General features: G+C 37.3%; 2 protein-coding genes across 5 annotated transcripts; both read left to right on the top strand.

The window, feature by feature from the left end:
- The first annotated feature begins 304 nt into the window (after positions 1-304).
- LOC141839738 (gamma-tocopherol methyltransferase, chloroplastic-like) lies at positions 305-7271 on the top strand. 2 transcript variants are annotated; one of them, XM_074727567.1, is made up of 6 exons: positions 305-643; positions 5296-5465; positions 5603-5707; positions 6510-6713; positions 6798-6900; positions 7010-7271. In XM_074727567.1, exons 1-6 carry the CDS (start codon positions 436-438, stop codon positions 7132-7134), a joined length of 915 nt encoding a protein of 304 aa, XP_074583668.1. In that variant the 5' UTR covers positions 305-435; the 3' UTR covers positions 7135-7271. The 2 variants fall into 2 exon arrangements, with proteins under 2 accessions (XP_074583668.1, XP_074583659.1); XM_074727558.1 differs by lacking the exon at positions 305-643 and adding an exon at positions 4754-5042.
- Positions 7272-8152: 881 nt separating this feature from the next.
- Positions 8153-17503, top strand: LOC141837877 (SH3 domain-containing protein 2-like). Of its 3 annotated transcripts, XM_074725255.1 has the most exons (11): positions 8156-8268; positions 9589-9705; positions 9774-9843; positions 9920-10068; positions 10296-10397; positions 10480-10680; positions 12633-12695; positions 12861-13382; positions 14312-14386; positions 17079-17243; positions 17330-17503. In XM_074725255.1, the coding sequence occupies exons 1-10, from the start codon at positions 8209-8211 to the stop codon at positions 17202-17204; spliced, it is 1485 nt and encodes a 494-aa protein (XP_074581356.1). In that variant the 5' UTR covers positions 8156-8208; the 3' UTR covers positions 17205-17243; positions 17330-17503. The 3 variants fall into 3 exon arrangements, with proteins under 3 accessions (XP_074581363.1, XP_074581356.1, XP_074581349.1); XM_074725262.1 differs by having other exon boundaries at positions 8153-8268; positions 9793-9843; positions 17079-17503; XM_074725248.1 differs by having other exon boundaries at positions 17079-17503.
- Positions 17504-19270: the final 1767 nt, after the last annotated feature.

The raw sequence follows: 19270 nt of genomic DNA, 5'->3' as shown, positions 1-19270 counted from the left end.
TCATCGGATATATGTTTCAAACGAGATCATTAATTTGGGGCCTCTTTTATCAGAAAAACAATATTCAAATCAATAAATTATATTTTTAAGATCCACTACAGTTTGTTTTTAAAAAAAAACATGTGCATTACTTTTTTTTATATTAATAATAGGATCTCAAAAAAGTTTGAGGTCTTAACAAATTAATGCTTATAATTAATGCATCTTTAATTAATGCAGGTTTATAATTAAAAAGTTTAACAAATAAAATAAATTATATATCCACTTTAATTAATGCAGGTTTAAGGGCAGACACAGACACGACGGAGGCGATACTAAACAGGAAGTAGCGCCGCTCACTCTACTTCCCAACGCACCTCCGCCTCGGAGAGGTGAATCGTACGTACGCCTTCTCTCTTGGTGTGGGGATTCCGGCGTCTAGTTTGATCTGCGGCGATGGCGATGGCGATGACGACAACGGAGGAGGGGCTGAAAAAGGGAATTGCCGAGTTCTACGACGCGTCTTCCGGGACGTGGGAGGACATCTGGGGCGACCATATGCACCATGGCTTCTACGACCCCGGAGCCACTGCGCCCATCCACGACCACCGGGCTGCTCAGATCCGCATGATCGAGGAGGCTCTCCGATTCGCTGGCGTTTCAGGTGCCGCTTGTTCTTCTTCCCTCACCTCGCTCTCTTCCGATATATTTGCTTCTCTTTTCATCCAACTGCAAAGTAGTTCGTTATTTTTTTAACGTTTTTTTTGCATCAAGTATTGGTATTCTGTTTGTCACTGTATCATTCATTCACTTTTCGCAGATTTGGTTCTTTGCCTTCTGTAGATTCCCATTTCATTTTTCAATTTCAATTTATTCCAGACTAGCTTTTTTACTATATTTTTTTTTATTTTCGAAAACGATACGGGAAAATTATATTCACCCAGTTGTAATAAACCAGATCGATCTAGTGCACAGAGTGACGAGAAAAATACAGAACAAACTTTTTGAAAGAATCTGAACCCACCAGGCCAATAAAGAGCAACAAAACAATACTTAGCAGAAATAGAAGAGACATAGTGTTATGGCAGCAAGCCTTTCAGTCGGTGTGTATGTGCTTTTGAAATGCTTAGATTTTACACGACACCTCCAAAGATTTAACAAAGAGATCCAATGGCAGAGGGCGACAAAGAGCTTGAGTGGCAAGAGGACGAAGGAGAGTCTTGGTATAACCATAAAATTATTATAGTGTGATACAAAGGTCAGGAGTTTGAATCTTACAAATAACAATATCTTACAAAATTTTGTAGGATAAAATTATATATAATATACTCTTTTTCCAAACCGTATTGACTGAAGTTTGATGCGCCATTTATCCATTGACAGGGGCATCTAGCTAGCATCCTAACTTGCTCTCCCCCGAAAATTATCTCATTTGTAGTCTTAGAAATGGTGTAAAGCTAACTTGAACGCACAAAATTTTTTGGACATGGGATCATCTGAAAGAGGTCAGGGAAAAGCTTCCTTTCTAATTTCAACCAAAGCAGGAAAAGAGAAAGAACGACCCTGGGTAAAGAATACAAAGAGGAATGCTTTTGCACCATCAACCAAGATCCAAGCCTTAATAGAGCATAAACCAACTAGACAATAACTTTTGTCTCGTTTATCTGTTGGATCTGCTAACAATAAATATTCTACGCCCCCTGGCTATGATGAGATGGTAAAAAATGACAGACTTATTAGATAATTTTTAAACAACGAAAGTTTAAATCTTATCCGGGACACATTAGATATTTTATATATTTTTTAAATTTTTTAATCTGATAACAATTTCTTAACAGCCACACACATGCCCTATTATGACTGGACATTACTTGCTAATTGATAAGAGTGTGACCCAACTGACCTAATTAATGGGACCCACTTAATTAACAAGATGGTTCTGGCAATGGGACCCATTTAATGTGTCCGTACTTGTGCGATTGCACAACCTAGCCCGAATTGCCACCTCTACACGGGCCCATACTAGTTTATCAAGATGGTATGTCCTCACTAGCATTGATTGTTGATGTCAGTGCTACCAAAACTTAATGGCAATGGGAAGTGCACACCTGTGTGAGATAAGATACCATTTATGTGGTTCCTTTATCTGTTTTTTTTAGTAGGTGAGTTAGATATATGCTAAATTTCTATACCACTTAATGTGGGATTGTGTACCATTTGCATAGTTGAATCTCGACGAAGCCAAGACAATGTTCTCTTTGTAGTGGTCAATTGTAGTTTTCTGATTTACCTCCTCACAAATGGTCATGGAGTCAATCGTGTGAGACCGCTGGAGTGACGGATTCCACCTTTGCTGAAGTGTACCACTTGCATAGCCTTTTAAAACCTTAATCTCAGTAAGGTAATTGCTCAAATCTGTGCCTAACAGTGTCCTCAGCTTGGTTAAATATGGAATCATCTCCACAGTGAAGCCAAATGACTAAATCTTCTGCTCAAATAGTAGATGCTATACATTCAACATCTTTTCTGCAACCGAACAACTTCCTCTAACATCACAATGTCATAAAAGAAAAACAGCTTATTCCATAGATAGTATTCAAGTTTATATAATATGGGAGCAATATAATAAAAAAAACTTGGACCAGGCTGCTCGCACCTTGTGGACAACCATTGTTTTTCTTTGACACTTATCATAGCACCCATGGAGAACAAGCAAAATACCCTCAAACTCTTACGGAGAACAAAAATCCTCTTCTACTAGTATCTGATATCACACAGCCTCTGCACGCACAGGCTTTCAACTTGAAATCATACTATCATATCTTGAGTCTATCTGATTTCAAGCAATCTTATGACAATCATCAAAACATTAGTTGTCTAAACATGGACTTGTTAGTATGGTTGGATTCAGTATTGTTGATGTACTAGCTTATGTAAAGCTCAAGGGTGCAACATAGGATCAACATATTTGACTTAAATAGCTCAGAGATATTACTTGTTTCTGCTGTTTCGCGGTAATCAATTTGGTATGCCATTTCTTGTGATATAGATACCCAACAGATAATAGTTGGTTGGCAACTTTAGTAAAGGTTTTAAAATTCAAGGTTGAGGAAAGGTAAATGTGATAGGCTGCATATCTAGTTGTTATGTGCTATTTTTTTTGGATGCTCATTAGCTCAAGGAACTGGATGAATTGGCATTTTGGGGTACACAAGTGATGTTCTATTGTATCACTATGGAAGTTACTATTATTCAAAAGAGTAGAAAGTGAAACAGAGATATAAAACTCCAATGTTAGTCTCATATTTACAAATGAGAGTTCTCAAATTATACTTCAATACTAAGAAATTCTCTACCTAAGTACCTTGACATTTTAGTCTGATTGAATCCTCTCTTGGGCTTTAACATGGTATCAAACTAGACTTTCACCTATCTAAAAACCGATGCCAGTCTGAAAAGCATATTAAAAGAAGTAGAAAGTGACACAAGAACATAAAATCCCACCCTTTAATTCTACCTCAACAAACTAGATTGAGTTCTTTCTTGGGCTTTAACAGTTTAACAATTATAGCAGAGTTTGTGTTGGCTGAAACAAGTTGATAGAATTTCTCTTCTTTCTTATGTTTCCCAATATCCATACTTTTTAGCTCAGTTCTGATTCTATAGTGCCCAACAATAACCCTATTAAGACTATTTATAGTTTCATATTGGTGAAGTGTTCAAGTCTTAGCAACAAGAATCTGCGCTAGTAGAACCGTCGAAGTGACTTCCTTAATAATTTGGTATAGATGTAAACACAATTTCCCCCAGGACAACAATTCAAATAAAGTGAATATTAATTTGGAACACAAATTTAGAGAAAATGCTCGACATGCTCCAGATTTTGATGCTACATGTGAAACCATGATTGTTAGATAACAGAAACCAGATCCTAAAATTTCTACATTATTTCGAGATGTTTGGTTAGGCATAATTATATTCTCTTAGTAATAAGCTGCTGGCTTGCTTTGTGTGGATCTGACACTGTCGGATCATATCCCAGGCATATTGTAAACACATGCAGCTGGGTGGATGATTAGATTCTATATATCATGATTAAGTGAAGCGTACTCTTAGGGTAAATGATAATCGTGCACGCCATGATGCGTGCTTCATCAAGCAACAAAACGTGCTCATATATCATACTTACCTTTGGACGGACCAGCTATCTGGTAAATAGTTTGAACAATAATGGTACGTGTGGGAATCCTCTGTGCTGGCTGTGAGCATTTAGGCCCTGCTATTTTGTCATGTCCTTCCACGTACCATAAACTCTCTCGTATTCTTCCTTGGCCTTGCCATGCTCAGAGAGTGCAGTGGGGACAATGCGGGCGTGTTTTTTACTGGACAAAAATAAAAGAATCCTTAAGAGCCTCTTAATTCTACAGAACCATCAAAGGTGGAATTTCCCTTTTTATTTGTCATCAAAGGTGGAATTTCCCTTTTTATATAGTAGTTTTGGTCACAACAGAAAACAACCAAAACACCTATGATCAATCTATATTCATTTATAAATTTATCTTTTCTTTAAAAAATTATATTTAATATTTTATAATTTATATAATAACTTTAAAAATTTTATAGCAGAATTTGTCAGCTGTATTTTTTTAAACAATTTTAATTTTAAAATATGTTTTATAATTTTAAATTGATGTCAGCTGTTTTATTTTATTTTATTCTTTTTGTTTTTGCCCTTTATAACGCACTTGGGTCTTAATCGAATCATCATTCCGAGATGGATGCTCTGCTCCGGTCGAGCTACTCCCCATTCTCGGGCTTCTACGATGCGCCGTATCCGCTTACGGAGACGGCAGCGTGCAATGAAGTACGCGGTGAGGAGCTGCCGCAGGGAGCGGCTGAGTTGAACGTTCGCGAGCCATCAGGGTTATGGAATATGCTGTGGTTGTGGAAGGGCTACGAGCATCCTGGATTCTATCATCCTGATGACTCCATCACCTTCTTTGGTCACTGCATCGCCCAAGCCCCGATGATTGAGGCGGCGCTTCGATTTTCTGGCATCACAGGTCCTTTTTCTCTGATTAAACTGAGGTGTAAGGCCTAGTCTGTTTTCTACCTGAGATTTTAACGATTGGTCGTTTGATCTGTGCTGTGGATATCTTGCGACTGTATACATAAGCAATCCGCATGTTACTTACAGAAACGTTCTATGTAACTCATGGTTATTATGTCTAATTTCAATTCAAATATCTTCCATACTCTGGCATTGTGGAAACAATGAGATGAAATTTAGTTTCCTTTTGATTTTCCTACACGCAGATAATCCTCTGAAAAAACCAAAAAAGGTAGTGGATGTGGGTTGTGGCATCGGAGGTAGCTCTAGATATATTGCAAAGAAGTATGGGGCTTATTGCCAGGGCATCACATTGAGCCCTATCCAAGTACAGAGAGCACAAGCTTTATCAGCTGATGAAGGACTAGCAGACAAGGTATGCAATATTGCCTTCCCCCCCTGTTTCCAGAGGGACGTATTGATTAACGTATTAAAGCTCTACTTGTTTTCTCTAGCCTCAACGGGGAAAATTTATTCTTGTTCAGTTATCAATGACCTTGTGGACATGGACAGGTAGATTTTCAAGTCGCCGATGCTTTGAATCAACCTTTTCCTGATGGACAATTTGACTTGGTTTGGTCCATGGAAAGCGGAGAGCATATGCCAGATAAAGTGAAGGTAGTTTTTTATACTACTTGAGAATGTGTTCTCTAGCATTATTTTTCTATGCCCGGAAACTGTGATGCTATTAAGTTTCCACTATTCCCCTGGGGGGAAAAAATCGAGTGTTTAGGAGGAACTGTAGTTCAGTACCGCAGATCTTTCCTATTTGGACATTGTTCCATATCTCTTGTAGGATAGAAATAAACAAAGCTTGCTATGGTGATTATTAAAAATTATGAAACAAAATCATTGTGCATGTCTAGAAAACAAAAAAAAAAAACATGAGGAATTCTTTTTCTTGACTGTTTGCTTTATGTAATTGTTTCTAATTTCCAAGTTGGAGGTTAGTCTGGGCCATAAGAACGTGGACAATTTGGCATAACCCAAGTCATTAAAAACATTTTTTTTCCCTGGAAGACTGTCTTTTGCAATAACAACTTAGCTGTTTTTTTTGGATGCTATATAATTATGATGAATGTTCTTGTATATCCTGAGCTGAATGAATGCAGAACGAAGAGCATGTTATGGTATTAGTTGAATAAATCTCGAGAGCAGAAACTGTACCTACCAAGAGCGCAGAGTATCTAGCTAGAGTGGCTAAGTGATCGATTAGCCTCACAACTACCGACTGTCCTTGGAAATTTCTCCCAGGTGTTGGTTGAATTAACAAGTCTGTGGGCAGCTTACCTAACAAAGACAGTTCATTCTCTAAAAATTGAAAATAAGAAGAGCAGCTCATTGTTTAGTCAGCCATATGATTGCTCTAGGACTCTTTGCTGTTTGATATTTAGTCTAACATAGTTTTCTTATGAATCAGTTTGTGAGCGAACTGGCACGCGTTGCTGCACCTGGAGCAACAATCGTTATAGTAACATGGTGCCACAGAGATCTCTTGCCATCCGAGGCGAATCTGGCTCCTGATGAAACAAGCCTCTTGAACAAGATATGCAATGCGTATTACTTGCCGTCCTGGTGTTCAGCTGCAGACTACGTTAAAATAGCAAATTCTCTATCACTTGAGGTATAGTAATCGAATGTATTTAGCAAATATATATACAAGTCTTGTGACGCTCACTTCTACCAGTAATAACGCATAATGTTTCAGGACATTAAGACGGCTGACTGGTCTGATTATGTAGCTCCATTTTGGCCTGCTGTCATCCGATCAGCCTTTACATGGAAGGGTTTTACATCTTTAGTGCGAAGTGGTATAACCTCCTTTACCCACAAATTGTTACTCCAGCCGTAATTTTTTTTTTTGTTTCGTCCCTCAAATTACTTGTAGTGTGCCAATGTTGAACTTCTAAGCTTTTATAGGGTGGAAGACCATTAAAGGTGCATTGGTAATGCCTCTGATGATCCAAGGCTACAACAAGAATCTAATCAAGTTTACCATCATCACATGTCGTAAACCAGCACAATCGTTGCCAGATCGAGGCTAGCTGTATCATCCAAATATCCTTAACAAGGACCTTCTTAGGGTAATTATATGTACCTTAGTCGGATGTAGAGGTATTTTATGTACTTCTATTTAGCTGCTCTGTTTGTTTGAAATTTTAAAAATTGAGTGTTTTGCGTTTGCCTGGAACTCGTATAAATTGGCTGGAAAACTGATATTATTAATAATTTAGTACAATAAAAATATGTTGATTATTCTTAATAGCTTTGCCTACCATGAAGTGGGATGACTTCATTGATTTCAGCATATGGAATATGATCGAATTGGTTATTATAAAATAGACTTGTTAAGGAGAGAAAAATCAAATTTTGTAGTGGTTAATTATAATTTTTTGATTTATTTTTTTATAGATGATTATAAAATTGATTGTGTGAGACTGTTAGATGAAGAATATATTTATTTATTTATTTATACTGAAGAAGGGATGACTTCACTGATACAATAGTGAATCATGGAGTAAGACAGCAATGAGCTGTAGTCCACTCTGTCAGCTTAACTCATCTAGTTCGGTCTTTGTATAATGTTGTGATGTGCCCAAAAGAAGTGTTAATCTCAAGTTCCTCATTGGTCAGAGGGCAAAACCAGAAACCTGTCTCTCACAAATTTCGATCTTAAGAAAAAGAAAAACAAATAATAATAATAATATTTTTTTTTGTCAATGTATTATTTCCCTATTTGGGATTATCCCCAACCACCCCCTCCGCTCCACTCACCCCACTAAAAATATCCAGCACTTTGCAACGGGCCACCGGCCATGGCGTCGAAACAACGCACATGTGCCCGTTCCGTTCCGTCGCTGATGCAGACTGGTTATCGATTCGGCGTGCGCTCAGACAACCATCCCAGGAGTAGAGGACGTGGCATCCGGCCATAGAACCGTAGGGGTGGGGCCCGGCTTTCCTGCAGTGTCGCCGCTATCGTGTCCGTTACCTTTCGGCCTTCGCTAATGACATTTTAACTCTTCTTTCTCATCCTCTCTCTCTCTCTCTTTTCCGACTGGGATTTGAGTTCTTGATCACTGTCTCAAACTTTTCTCCGCCGCCGGAGGCTAGGAACCATGGAAGCCTTCCGTAAGCAGGCCAGTAAGCTGAGGGAGCAGGTGGTCAAGCAACAACAGGTGCGTTTCTCGTCCCTAACTTCTTCCCCTTTTTGTTTCCGCTGAGTTCTTATTAATTGAAACAGATAACTCTTTCCTGCATTCCGAAAACCAGAAAGGCGTTGTTTCTCTCTTTATTTTAAATTGAACATGCGATAGGTTTGGCGACGATGGACCTTTTCCGAGATTATATCTTTCACCATCTAAGATCGAGAATGGTGTCTTCCGCAAATTTGTGCATATCAGTGAGTTAGATGTGAATCAGATACGAGTGTGCTCGTTCATACTTAATTTGTTTTAGTGGTTGCAGTTGCTTTGATGAAATTGGACAGCAGTATAACCATCATCTGCGCTAAGTGGAGAAACTGTCGTAGATGGATAAGGATGGCATCTTTTGTATTCGAAAAGTGATTCGAGAAATTCTCGATTGTATTTCTCTTAGCCTAAAGCATATGAATACAGGTCATCATACAGAATTTACGGAAATATCTTGGTGTGTATAGCAATATGAAAAATATAGATATACACCCAACACAAAACTGTGTCTACTTGAAAGCAAGGAAGTGCAAATGGAGGGAAGGGAGGAGGGAAAACAATCATTTCCCTTGTCTACTTCGATGGAAGAATAAAAAGTAAGGGTAGAGAAAAGGAGAATTTGGATCTCTTTTCCACACTTTTGGTTCCTTCTAAAAATGGGCTCAAAAGTCGAGTAAGTATTGTAAGATCAATTTATCCTTGAATTTTTGGGAATGGTAAAACCAAAAGGATGAAATTGTCATTTTCTTTATTTCTGCTTCATTTCAAAGGAAAACATCGTAGTCATTCAATGCTCAAATTAGTAAAACTGTGCAATTCACACGACAGTCTGTCCAAACTCAGCAAGTTTATATCCGCACTGTTCAATAATTCTAGAACTGTGATATTGAGTGGCCTATTTAGATTTCGTATAGAAATGAATATACATGCCACAGCAAGTTCATATCAGTGCTGTTCAATAATTCTAGAACTGTGATATTGAGTGACCTATTTAGATTTCGTATAGAAATGAATATACATGCCACATGAGGTGATCAAAGTAATCTCTCATACAGGTCGGTTGACACAATATCTTCCCAGCTTAATTGACTGCTGCATTGTTATATATCTTCCCGTCTTAATTGACACAATCTAACTAATAGTGATTTCTTCCTCATTTTTTCAATGCATTGTTGTCTGCATATTCTGTCAATAAGAAGAAAAAAAACTTGTTCCAAGAACTTCTTAAAATAGTAAAATTTTGTTTAATTTGCTTTGTGAACATTAATTCCTAGTCACTTAAAGAAGTTCCATTCAATTGTACAGGCAGTCTTTAAGCAAATTACTGGACGTTTTGTTCATGATTTTTCTCTTGTTGATGAATCTGAACTTCAATGTCATCAAAAACTTCAGACACTAAACGCTTCTACAAAAGCAGCGAAGGTAAAGAGAAGTTGAATAAGAACTTCCCTAAACATTTTCTTTTTATTTTAAATTAGCTGTTTATATAGCGCCTTCAACGGGATATAGTGCGTGGTGTAGAGACATATATTGCTATAAGTTCTAAGCAGGTGGAAATAGGTAATATAAATTCTTACTCCTCTTAAGTCCTTAATGATTATCATTCTTACATCTAAACACTATAATTTCTTTCCAGTAAAAAAGCTAGCTGAAGATTGTTGCAAATATGGAACTGAGTATCAAGATTTTGGTTATCCTCTTGCCAGTGCTACTCTAGACTTTGGCACTTCTCACATTCTAATGGAGAAAGAGAGAGATAATCTTCTTAGAATGCTAGGAGATCAGGTTATTTTGTATGATTGAATAATGTTTTAAATTATTAGCTGAACTGAAAACATTGTTTTTCTTGTTTCTGCTACTTGCAGAAGATCAACATCATCTGACATAATTTTTATATAATTGAAATTTGTTAGAATTTCTACAAAACAGATTATAATTATTTAACATATACTTGCAGGTCAGTTAGTGCAACTTTGTGCATTTTATTATGACCTTGATTGTTTTGCATGCAGGTTTATGAGCCAATTCGAACAATGATAATGGGTGCTCCTCTAGAGGATGCTCGCTTTTTAACTTATCGATATGAACGTATTAGACAAGATGCGGAAGCACAGGTAATCTTGTCTTTGCATGTATGTTGTTTTGGAGTAAAGAACATGTGTTTAATGGGTTAGTGAGTACATTCATGCCAATTAGACAGCTGAAGTTGTTAGACGTCAGTTGAAGTTCAAGGAAGTTGGTGCAACAGCAGATGTTTCCGCCAAACTACAAAATGCAGAATCAAAGTTATCAGAACTCAAGACTACTCTGTCAGCATTAGGCAGAGAAGCAACTGCAGCTATGATGGCTGTGGAGTCTCAACAACAACAGATTACTTTTGAGGGACTTCTCGCAATGGTACTATCTATTTTAGTCAAACACCTATACTGGTGCCTTATGACTTTTTCCATTTTATTAGAAATTTAGTTCTTATTTTGTATAAGTTTTCCTGCCAAGGTAATGTGTTTATTTAAAGTCAAAAAAAAAATTATTTAACCATATTGAAAAGATTGGACTAGATCATTCAAAGTCAAAACTGATTATTTGTTTCTGTTTGCCAGAGTACTCCTTTGGTCCTTCCAACTCGCCAGATTTGACTAATTTTGGTTGAATTGTGGTGGTTATGTAATCAATATTAGTTAAGTTTGCCTAGATCTTTATGTATGCTGTTCTATGAAGGATATGGGACATACAGTGCCTTTGTCTACAATGTCAATACTCAACGTGAAGGACATCAACTAATTTGAGCTTAGGAAACCATGTCGTGGCTATAAAGGCTATTTAATTTGCAACATTCAATGCAAAAGTGATGGTGCATCGTGATGTATATATGAAGAACTAGAGCTAAAATTCTTTCATGATAACTAGTAATTAGATTCTTTGGCTTCTCCTTGCAGAAATTTTTAGGTCCTGTCAAAGCCTATTTTAATTAAACAATGGTCCTATAGACAGGGTCTGTCTAACTGAATTATGATATATCTGTTTGAGCTTGAGAATGCTGTTTGTAGGGTGATGTGGCAGACAAGAGATGTCAAAAGTCTTAGTTGTTACATAAAACCACGTAACTTTAATTTTTGTATTTTTATTTGTCTGTAGATTTCATTCCTGAAAATATTCTGTTCAAAATGATTTCATTCACCTGAGGAAGCTGAATTTGCCCACACTATCTGGTTTTGAGTGTCTGTGCTGATTTGGTTTAACCAAGATTTGGTTTAAGAAAATGTTTCAAAAAATAATAAGCAGGTTAACTTTTTGTTTGTGTAAACATGCACGAACAGCGAGCCTTAACTATTACATCCTTGTGTGTCTCAGAACATGAAACATAGACTTCAAGGAAAGTTACTTCCATCTGATCTATGATGTGACTGAGATTGCACTGGTAACGAACTGTGTACCACCCAATGCTACTCCTTTTTGTCAATTGGAAGAAGAAGAGTTGAGGGTATTGTTGCAGGAGGAAGAGGCAGGTCGGGTGAACAGTCAGTGGAGAGAGAAACTAAATGACTTAAAGAAGTGCAATGTGTTTCTTTCTAAAAGGAATTGATTAGTAGGGTGGCACTGAAAATACTTCACAAAAGAAAGAAAAATATATTTATTTTATCCTTCTTAAACTATACCAAAATCCAAAAACAGAGATATAGTTCATTCATGTGATCATACAAAATTATTAAATCCATAACCCACAGGTTTTTAGTAAAATGACAACTACATTTAGAACTATCTATCTGCTATATGATTAAGATTATGGCATTCCTATAGGTAACTGTGTAGTTGAACCCAAACTGTGGTCAAAGAAAAGGTATGGAAGATTACCTATAAATCTTTTATGTTCTTCTGAAACACACACGTTCAGTAATTTAGAATAATATCGTTAGCCACACGGCCCACACAAGTAGTAAAAGAGATCAATGCTAGAAAAGCCTGTTGGTTCATCTTGATCTTTTATATTCATCTACTATATCAAGCTTCAGTTACAATTTTCATAGCCTCCACCCTTTTTGACTAGATGTAGGCTTGGTCCAAAACTCACTGCAATTGGCAAACAACTAATATCCATGACCCATACTACATGTTGACTACAAAATTATAAAATTATGAAATTTCAAGAAATAAAATGAAATACAAGATTACAAATTTGAGAGCAATTGAATCAGATAAATATGATGTGATTCAATTTAATGCTTCCAGACCTTGATCTCCAACAACTCCATTGTTTTCTTCCCTGCCTAAATGCTTTGAGGTTTAGACTTCAGATGTTTGTGTTTGAGATGACCTGGAACATTTACAGTCTTCATGTTATTAATCTTCAGGTTGAAGCTGAGAGGACGTACCATCACAATGTTGCCGATATCCTTGATAAGCTCCACAATGAGGTATTTGATTTGATTTGCATTAAATAACTTCGACAAAGCATCTAAGTGGAATCTATCAATCTACATTCTTGACTCTTTATAGATAGTAATAGGTAGTTTTATATGTCATAGTTCACATGCCTTTTTATATAATGTGCATTTATAAATGTGTTCATTCTGTCATAGATGCTTCAAACCAAGGAAAATAATGAGTTATTGAGACATACAGCAACAAGTGAACCAGTGCAATCTCAAAGTGGAAAGGAAGATTTCAAGACAAATTGGTCTCGTAGCGACCCACTGACACAGACTGCAACAACTGATACTCAAACAGCGATGGAAGATTTCAACACAAGACATTTTCATGATGAGGTAAAGAAAGAAGCTGCAAAAACTGAGGTGGTAGAATCTCAAGCAGGAACGGAAGATTTCAAGACCAGCCAGCCTCATAATGAGTCTTTAACACACACAATAATAACTGAGACTGTTCAATCTCAAACAGGAAAGGAAAATTACAATACAAGTCGATCTGAGGGCAAGTCTGTAACACAGAGTCTTCCCTCAAACACTGATTCTCAACATGAGGCTATGACACAGGATACAAAAACTGAGACCATGCAAACACAAACAAAAGACAGAGATCCTAAAAAAACTAAACCTGGTGATCCTGCTGCAAATGGTCAGCATCCAATGTATTTTGTTGCACAAGTAAGAATTACACATCTTAATTTAGATGGATGTTTAACTTGCAAGGCCTTGCACATCTAATTGATCCATGCAAAAATTTTCCTTCACATTTAAAAGTTTCTTGGAAGTTTTTATATATAACTTTTATTTTCCATGAACATTTTATGTTAAGCAAATTTTCCCAGAATTACTATTGAGAATTGCTGCTGCAATGCACTCTGTTGTAACTTCTAGACCTATTTTCTGTAAGAATGTAACTTTGAGAATTTAGTCAAACTTTGCAAAGAGGCTCCTAACTCAGTATTGAATGATGCTCTTGTGATAGTTGGGTTTGTGTGTCTTATCACAAGAGTTTCTGCATATTGTCAAACTTAATAGTGAGATGACTAGTAGATACTAATAATTATTGATAATTTTGCGAAACAACGGATTAGTCAGGGCTAATTACAATAATTGGTGGTACTGATAATTTTCTTGCACGCCATTAGTTAGGGCTACCTGTTACTATGACCTTGCAGCAACCAAAGTGCAAAACTGATAGAGAAAATTTGTGGTTTTGTAGCCATAATGACTTTGTTCCCTGTTACAGGCTTTAGCCCGAAGCATCTTGAGTCACATTCCCACTGCACTCATTGAAAGACATTGTTTGCCAACAGGCTAGTTAAATGTAACAAACACCAAATATACAGTATTTAGAATATGTATGATTTTTAAAAAATTGTTTTGTGGATTGACACCGAGTAGTGCCTCATAAGTTTTCTTGTATCTTTTCCGTATTTTTATACAAATAGCAAAGATTTGCTTTATTCCCTGTTTGCAGATTTGTGTCATGAAATAATTCTACGGGCAAATGTGTTTCTCACTTTGAAAGGCAATTCTTATGTGAGATTAGTTTAGTAGATAAATTCATGCATTTGGTACTTATCTTTTTTTCCCCTACTTATATGAAGGTTATTCACCCATTTGATGCACAAACTGATGGAGAGCTAAATTTATCTGTGGATGACTATGTTGTAGTGCGCCAGGTACATCGTCACCAAGAGACAGGCTAAGTCATCCATGCCATGCATTTCAATTTGGATTTTCTATTTGTGAATTTCAATATTTTCCAATCCTGTGCTTTTAGACCCTCTTATTAGGTAAGTGATGCACCATATTAGGTGGTGAAATAAATGATTTGAACAAACAAATTAATTTATTTGGGCATGAAACACAGCTCTAAACTACTTATAATATTTTCTCTATAGTAGGTATCGATCAAAATGGTGCTGGATAAGTTAGAGAAGAGAGAACAAAGAGGATAGAACAAAGGAAGAGAGAGAGAGGTACAGAGAGGAGAGATACTGGAAAGAAGAGGAATTCAATTTATCAACCAGAGTCATTCTTTTAAATCTTGTCATGCTAAATTTTACAACCAATTGACTCCAACCATTGTGAATATAAATTTTTTAGTCATGTAGCGGAAGTCTAGTGAATCCCAGATAAAGCTGAGCATCCTTTTAGTTACAGTGATATATTTTGTCAATGTTGGCCTACACTAAATGATATTCTAAATTGTGACCACATAAGCCGACTCTGCTGGAACATGCCACTAGGTTTATACTCTTATTATCCTTGAATTATACCCACCTCTAACTCTTCTTCACAATCAGTACCTCCAAGGCTCCAATTATGCTTTTAAATCCAATCAATTAAAATGTCATTCTTGTCCCTCTTGTTAGGACCGATGGAATCAAAATATCTCCACAATGGTATGATATTGTCTACTTTGGGCCTAAGCCCTCATGGTTTTGTTCTTGAGCTCAACCCAAAAGGTCTCATACCAATAGAGATACTTTCCATCCTTTTAACTCCATGATCTTTTCCATGTGTTTTAGATGTGAGACTATGTTTGCACCCTTGCAACCCAACACCTCTTACTCATCCCCGCTTTGTGTATCATCCAAGTTGGTACTCGGTGGCAGAATTGCCCCAGACCAGCAACGTTCAAATCCCCTAGGTTCATTCCCTTAAGGAATAAGTTCCTTCCACCTAGGAGGTCGCTCGGTACCGTGATTTACCACCCTTTTATAGGTCTTGGGGTGGGTCGTGGAGGGGCGCTTGGGATGAGCGTTATCACCTTCTGCCACACACAAAGGAGACTTTAGCTGTTGGAATGTGATTAAGGATTATTCTTAGAAAGGGAAAAGCAAGAGAGCTGCAATATTGGTAAAATTTCGGGGGCGTTTGGTTGGCGCATTTTCCGTTTTCATTTTCTATTTTCCAGAAAATGAAAACGAAAAACGCGTTTGGTATGCGTTTTCATTTTCATTTTCTGGAAAATAGAAATCCATTTTCTAAGAAAACAGAAAACGACTTTTGATCGTTTTCCAAACCTCCAGCTTAAAATCAGAAAATGGGAAAACGCGGCGTTTTCCACTTCGCCCGACCTCTTCTCCCTCACCCCTCCTCCTCTTCGACCTCCTCTCCCTCCCCGCCCTTCGCCTTTCCTGCTCCGCTCCCGATTACGACCTCCGCCTCTCCCTATCTCCCCTCCCCGCCCTACGCGTGCTCGCTTTCCTCCCCTCTGGCTCCCTACTGCTCGACTACTCCTCCCCGTCTACCCTCTCCTGCGATCGATGGTACGCCGACGTCAACCGCTCCTTCGGCCTCGACTCCACCCCATTCTTCGCCGTCACCGCCGACACCCTCCTCCGCCTCTACGATTGCGAGGATTCCTCCATATGCCGCGTTGGATGTGAGTGGACCGGCGCCTCTCGGGGCTGCGATGCCCGGGCCCCGTGATGAAACACGACAGGTCCGACGATGCCCAGGCCCGGCGACACCGCCGGAGGCACCGGCCGAGCCCGGCGACACCGCCGGAGGTGCCGCGCAGGCTCGGCGATGCCTCCGCGCGCGGGCCTCGCGCGAGCGATTTTTTTTTAAGTTAGGCTTTAATCAAATTTTAATAATTAACTCCTAGCTATAGTTGGGATAGTTTAAAACTAATTGAAACAATTAACTCTAGATTATCGAACCAAGTTAACTCTAGATTATCGAACCAAATGCATTTTCCAATTTTCTTTTCTAGAAAACAGAAAACAGTATATCATACCAAACGCATTTTCTGTTTTCTGAAAACTAGATCAGAAAATGGAAAACTAGAAATAGAAAATGGAAAACAGAAAATGGAAAACATTTTCCAAACCAAACGCCCCCTTCTATTTCCAGAGCAGTGGTTTGATGTCAGTAGTTTTGTTTTTTTGGAAAATAATCAATAATAAAAAATAATTGGTAATGATCAAGTAATCATCAGAGGACTTTGAGCTTGTTATGATATTTTCTAGAATTGCATCACTACTCTTACCTTTCTCCCTCTGGGAATGTTCTCACATATATCCACATAGGTTGTGAAAACGCCTTGATAACAACAGAAGAACTAGCAGTAAGAAAGACATGGATTTTGATAAATTCTGACAACTGGTATGGTTGTTCATACAATTGAATGCACTTACAGTGTTTCCATTTAGCCTTTTAATGTGACTGTTTAGGTGAGAAAGGTGCTTTGTAAACGTACTACTAAAAGTTTTATAATCTAAGTGAGCTTTTGTTCTCGACTCCTACGTAGCTTGTTCTCATCTTAGTTAATGGTTGCAACAAAAAAATGTGATAAGCAGATGTGAAGTTTTTTACATAGGCAATCCCATCGTTTCTTTTGATTTCAACAAGATTCCACAGGTAGCACCTAACGGGTGGTCCGAAGGTGAATGCAAAGGAAAAGCTGGGTGGTTTCCATCTGCTTACGTGGAGCGCCGAGACAAAGCACCAGCAAGCAAGGTGATGGATACTCACTTGCTTACTTGACTTTTCTGCGCACGTCAAACTTGTTGTACAGATGCATGTGTGAGTATTCCCCTGCACACTTGTTGCTTGATGATTTTCCTGTCCGCAATCACGTTGTTCATTGAGCGTACCATTGCTTTCTCAAGGTGATACTGGAAATTATTGTAAAGGGTCATGCTATTTCATTTAGTTGGCGATGATCTCTCATCATGTCTTCTGAATTTGTACTCAACGTGCTCTATAAAGAAGAAGAATTTTGCTTTATGGTTCAAGATGTGTAAATATTGAAGAGAAATAATGAGAGCTGCATATTGACAACATATATCATGCCTTATTATTATAGCTGCAACTTCCTTATTAATATTATTATAATTAGTAGCATAGTTGTAACTTCTTTAGATAGATGTAATTATCATAAATCACCCTTGATGTAAGGTTGAAAATCAATCTTGTAAATCTCCGATATGTTCTGTATAACTTGAAGAACTCTACTTGTATGAGACAGGTATTTAAAAGTCTCTTCTTGTGAAGTCTAGATCTTGGCTCCGGTAATATTTGTAGTATTCTTGTTAGTGTTATTTCAGTTCAATCTTTTGGGCTCCTGGGATATATTGATTTTCAGTACTTCTTGTCGTATTTGGTGGGTTATTTTTTTGAGCAACGGCTATCATGTCATCTAGTAATTTGGATATTTTTGGTGTGCGTTTCACAAGTAAGAATTATTCTACTTGGGAATTTTAGTTCGTTTATTTGTCATGGAAAAAGAACTATGGGTCACAACGATTGTAGTGATGTAGTACCTTCTGAGCTTTCTAAATTGGCTCAGTGGGAGGCCACGGATGTTAGAGTCATGACATTAATTTTATGATCAGTTGCTCGTTCCCACTGTGAGGTCATATAAGATAGCTAAAGATAAGTAGGAGTATTTGAAAAAGGTTTACAATCCAGATAATACAGTCAAGTATTTTCAACTGGAGTACGAGATTGCTAGTTACTAAGGTGATCTCTCCATTCAAGATTACTTTTCTGGGCTTTTAAACTTATGAGTTGAATATGTTGACATAATTTATGCCAAAGTACTAGTTGACTCTCTTTTTGAGGTTCAAGAGGTGTATGAACAAAGCAAGCAAGATCAATTTTTGATGAAATTACGTCCCAAATATGAGGTAGCCTGCTCTAATTTGATGAATTGTGCTCCTGTAGATGTGTGCTTTGGAGAGTTGCTTCGTGAACAACAGCGTCTTGCAACACAAATAATTTTCCAACAAAACAAAATGCATAATAATGCGATTGCTTATGCAACTCAAGGGAAAGGCAAACATGTGACAAGTTTAATGTTATAGCTGTAAGGAATACAGACGTATTATTGTTAATTGTTAAAAAAAGATTGCAACTATTATAAGAAGTTTGGGCATATATCAAAGAATATCTATTTTTCGTTAGCATTGTCAAACTAATCAGGCTGTTGTTGCTAATCAAATTGGTGTTACTCTTGAAATGGTTCAGTAGATGATTATTACCGCCTTTTCAATCTTAGGACTTCAGGGTAAGCGTACCACATCATTTTTGTCTTGGCATGTGGATTTTGATGCATCCAATCATATGACTAATTCACTTGAGACTCTTAGCAATGTTAAACAATATCATACAAATATTCAAATTGTTAATGGTAGTAAATTACTTATTTATGTTATTGGGGATATTAATTCTTCAATGAAAGATGTTTTGATATCTCCTAAGCTTTTTACTAGTCTCATTTTGATAGGACAATTGGTTGATAATATCTGTGATGTTCGATTTTCTCATGATGGTTGTATTGTACGATCAAGTGTCGGAAAAATACTAACGAAGGGGCCTAAAGTTAGACGTTTGCTTCCTTTATGTTTGTTCATTCTTAATTTTATTTCGTTAGCGTGTGTCACTTTAAACTAAATAGGTGAAGTATGACACAAACATTTAGACTATCTTGTCTTATCTCATTTATTAAATTCTGATTTGTTAGGCAATAAAAATCAATTCCCTATCTTATATATGTCACTTATTAAATTCTGATTCGTTAGGCTATAAAGATCAATTTTCTTTTCTTC

Source organism: Curcuma longa, chromosome 1 (assembly GCF_044706935.1).
Source record: "Curcuma longa cultivar G26 ecotype Majalengka, Jawa Barat chromosome 1, ITB_CL_G26_1.1, whole genome shotgun sequence".
NCBI classification, from domain to species: Eukaryota; Viridiplantae; Streptophyta; class Magnoliopsida; order Zingiberales; family Zingiberaceae; genus Curcuma; species Curcuma longa.
Note: the sequence above shows the minus strand (reverse complement) of the source record. Positions and strands in the feature narration are given on the sequence as shown.

Excerpts from the sequence above, each read along its gene's own strand:
- LOC141839738 (XM_074727558.1), top strand. The coding sequence starts at position 4,754 with ATGGATGCTCTGCTCCGGTCGAGCTACTCCCCATTCTCGGGCTTCTAC. Across the intron at positions 5,043-5,295 it reads TCGATTTTCTGGCATCACAG|ATAATCCTCTGAAAAAACCA; the intron begins GTCCTTTTTCTC and ends TCCTACACGCAG. Across the intron at positions 5,708-6,509 it reads ATATGCCAGATAAAGTGAAG|TTTGTGAGCGAACTGGCACG; the intron begins GTAGTTTTTTAT and ends CTTATGAATCAG.
- LOC141837877 (XM_074725255.1), top strand. The coding sequence starts at position 8,209 with ATGGAAGCCTTCCGTAAGCAGGCCAGTAAGCTGAGGGAGCAGGTGGTC. Across the intron at positions 9,706-9,773 it reads CTTCTACAAAAGCAGCGAAG|CGCCTTCAACGGGATATAGT; the intron begins GTAAAGAGAAGT and ends CTGTTTATATAG. Across the intron at positions 10,398-10,479 it reads GACAAGATGCGGAAGCACAG|ACAGCTGAAGTTGTTAGACG; the intron begins GTAATCTTGTCT and ends CATGCCAATTAG.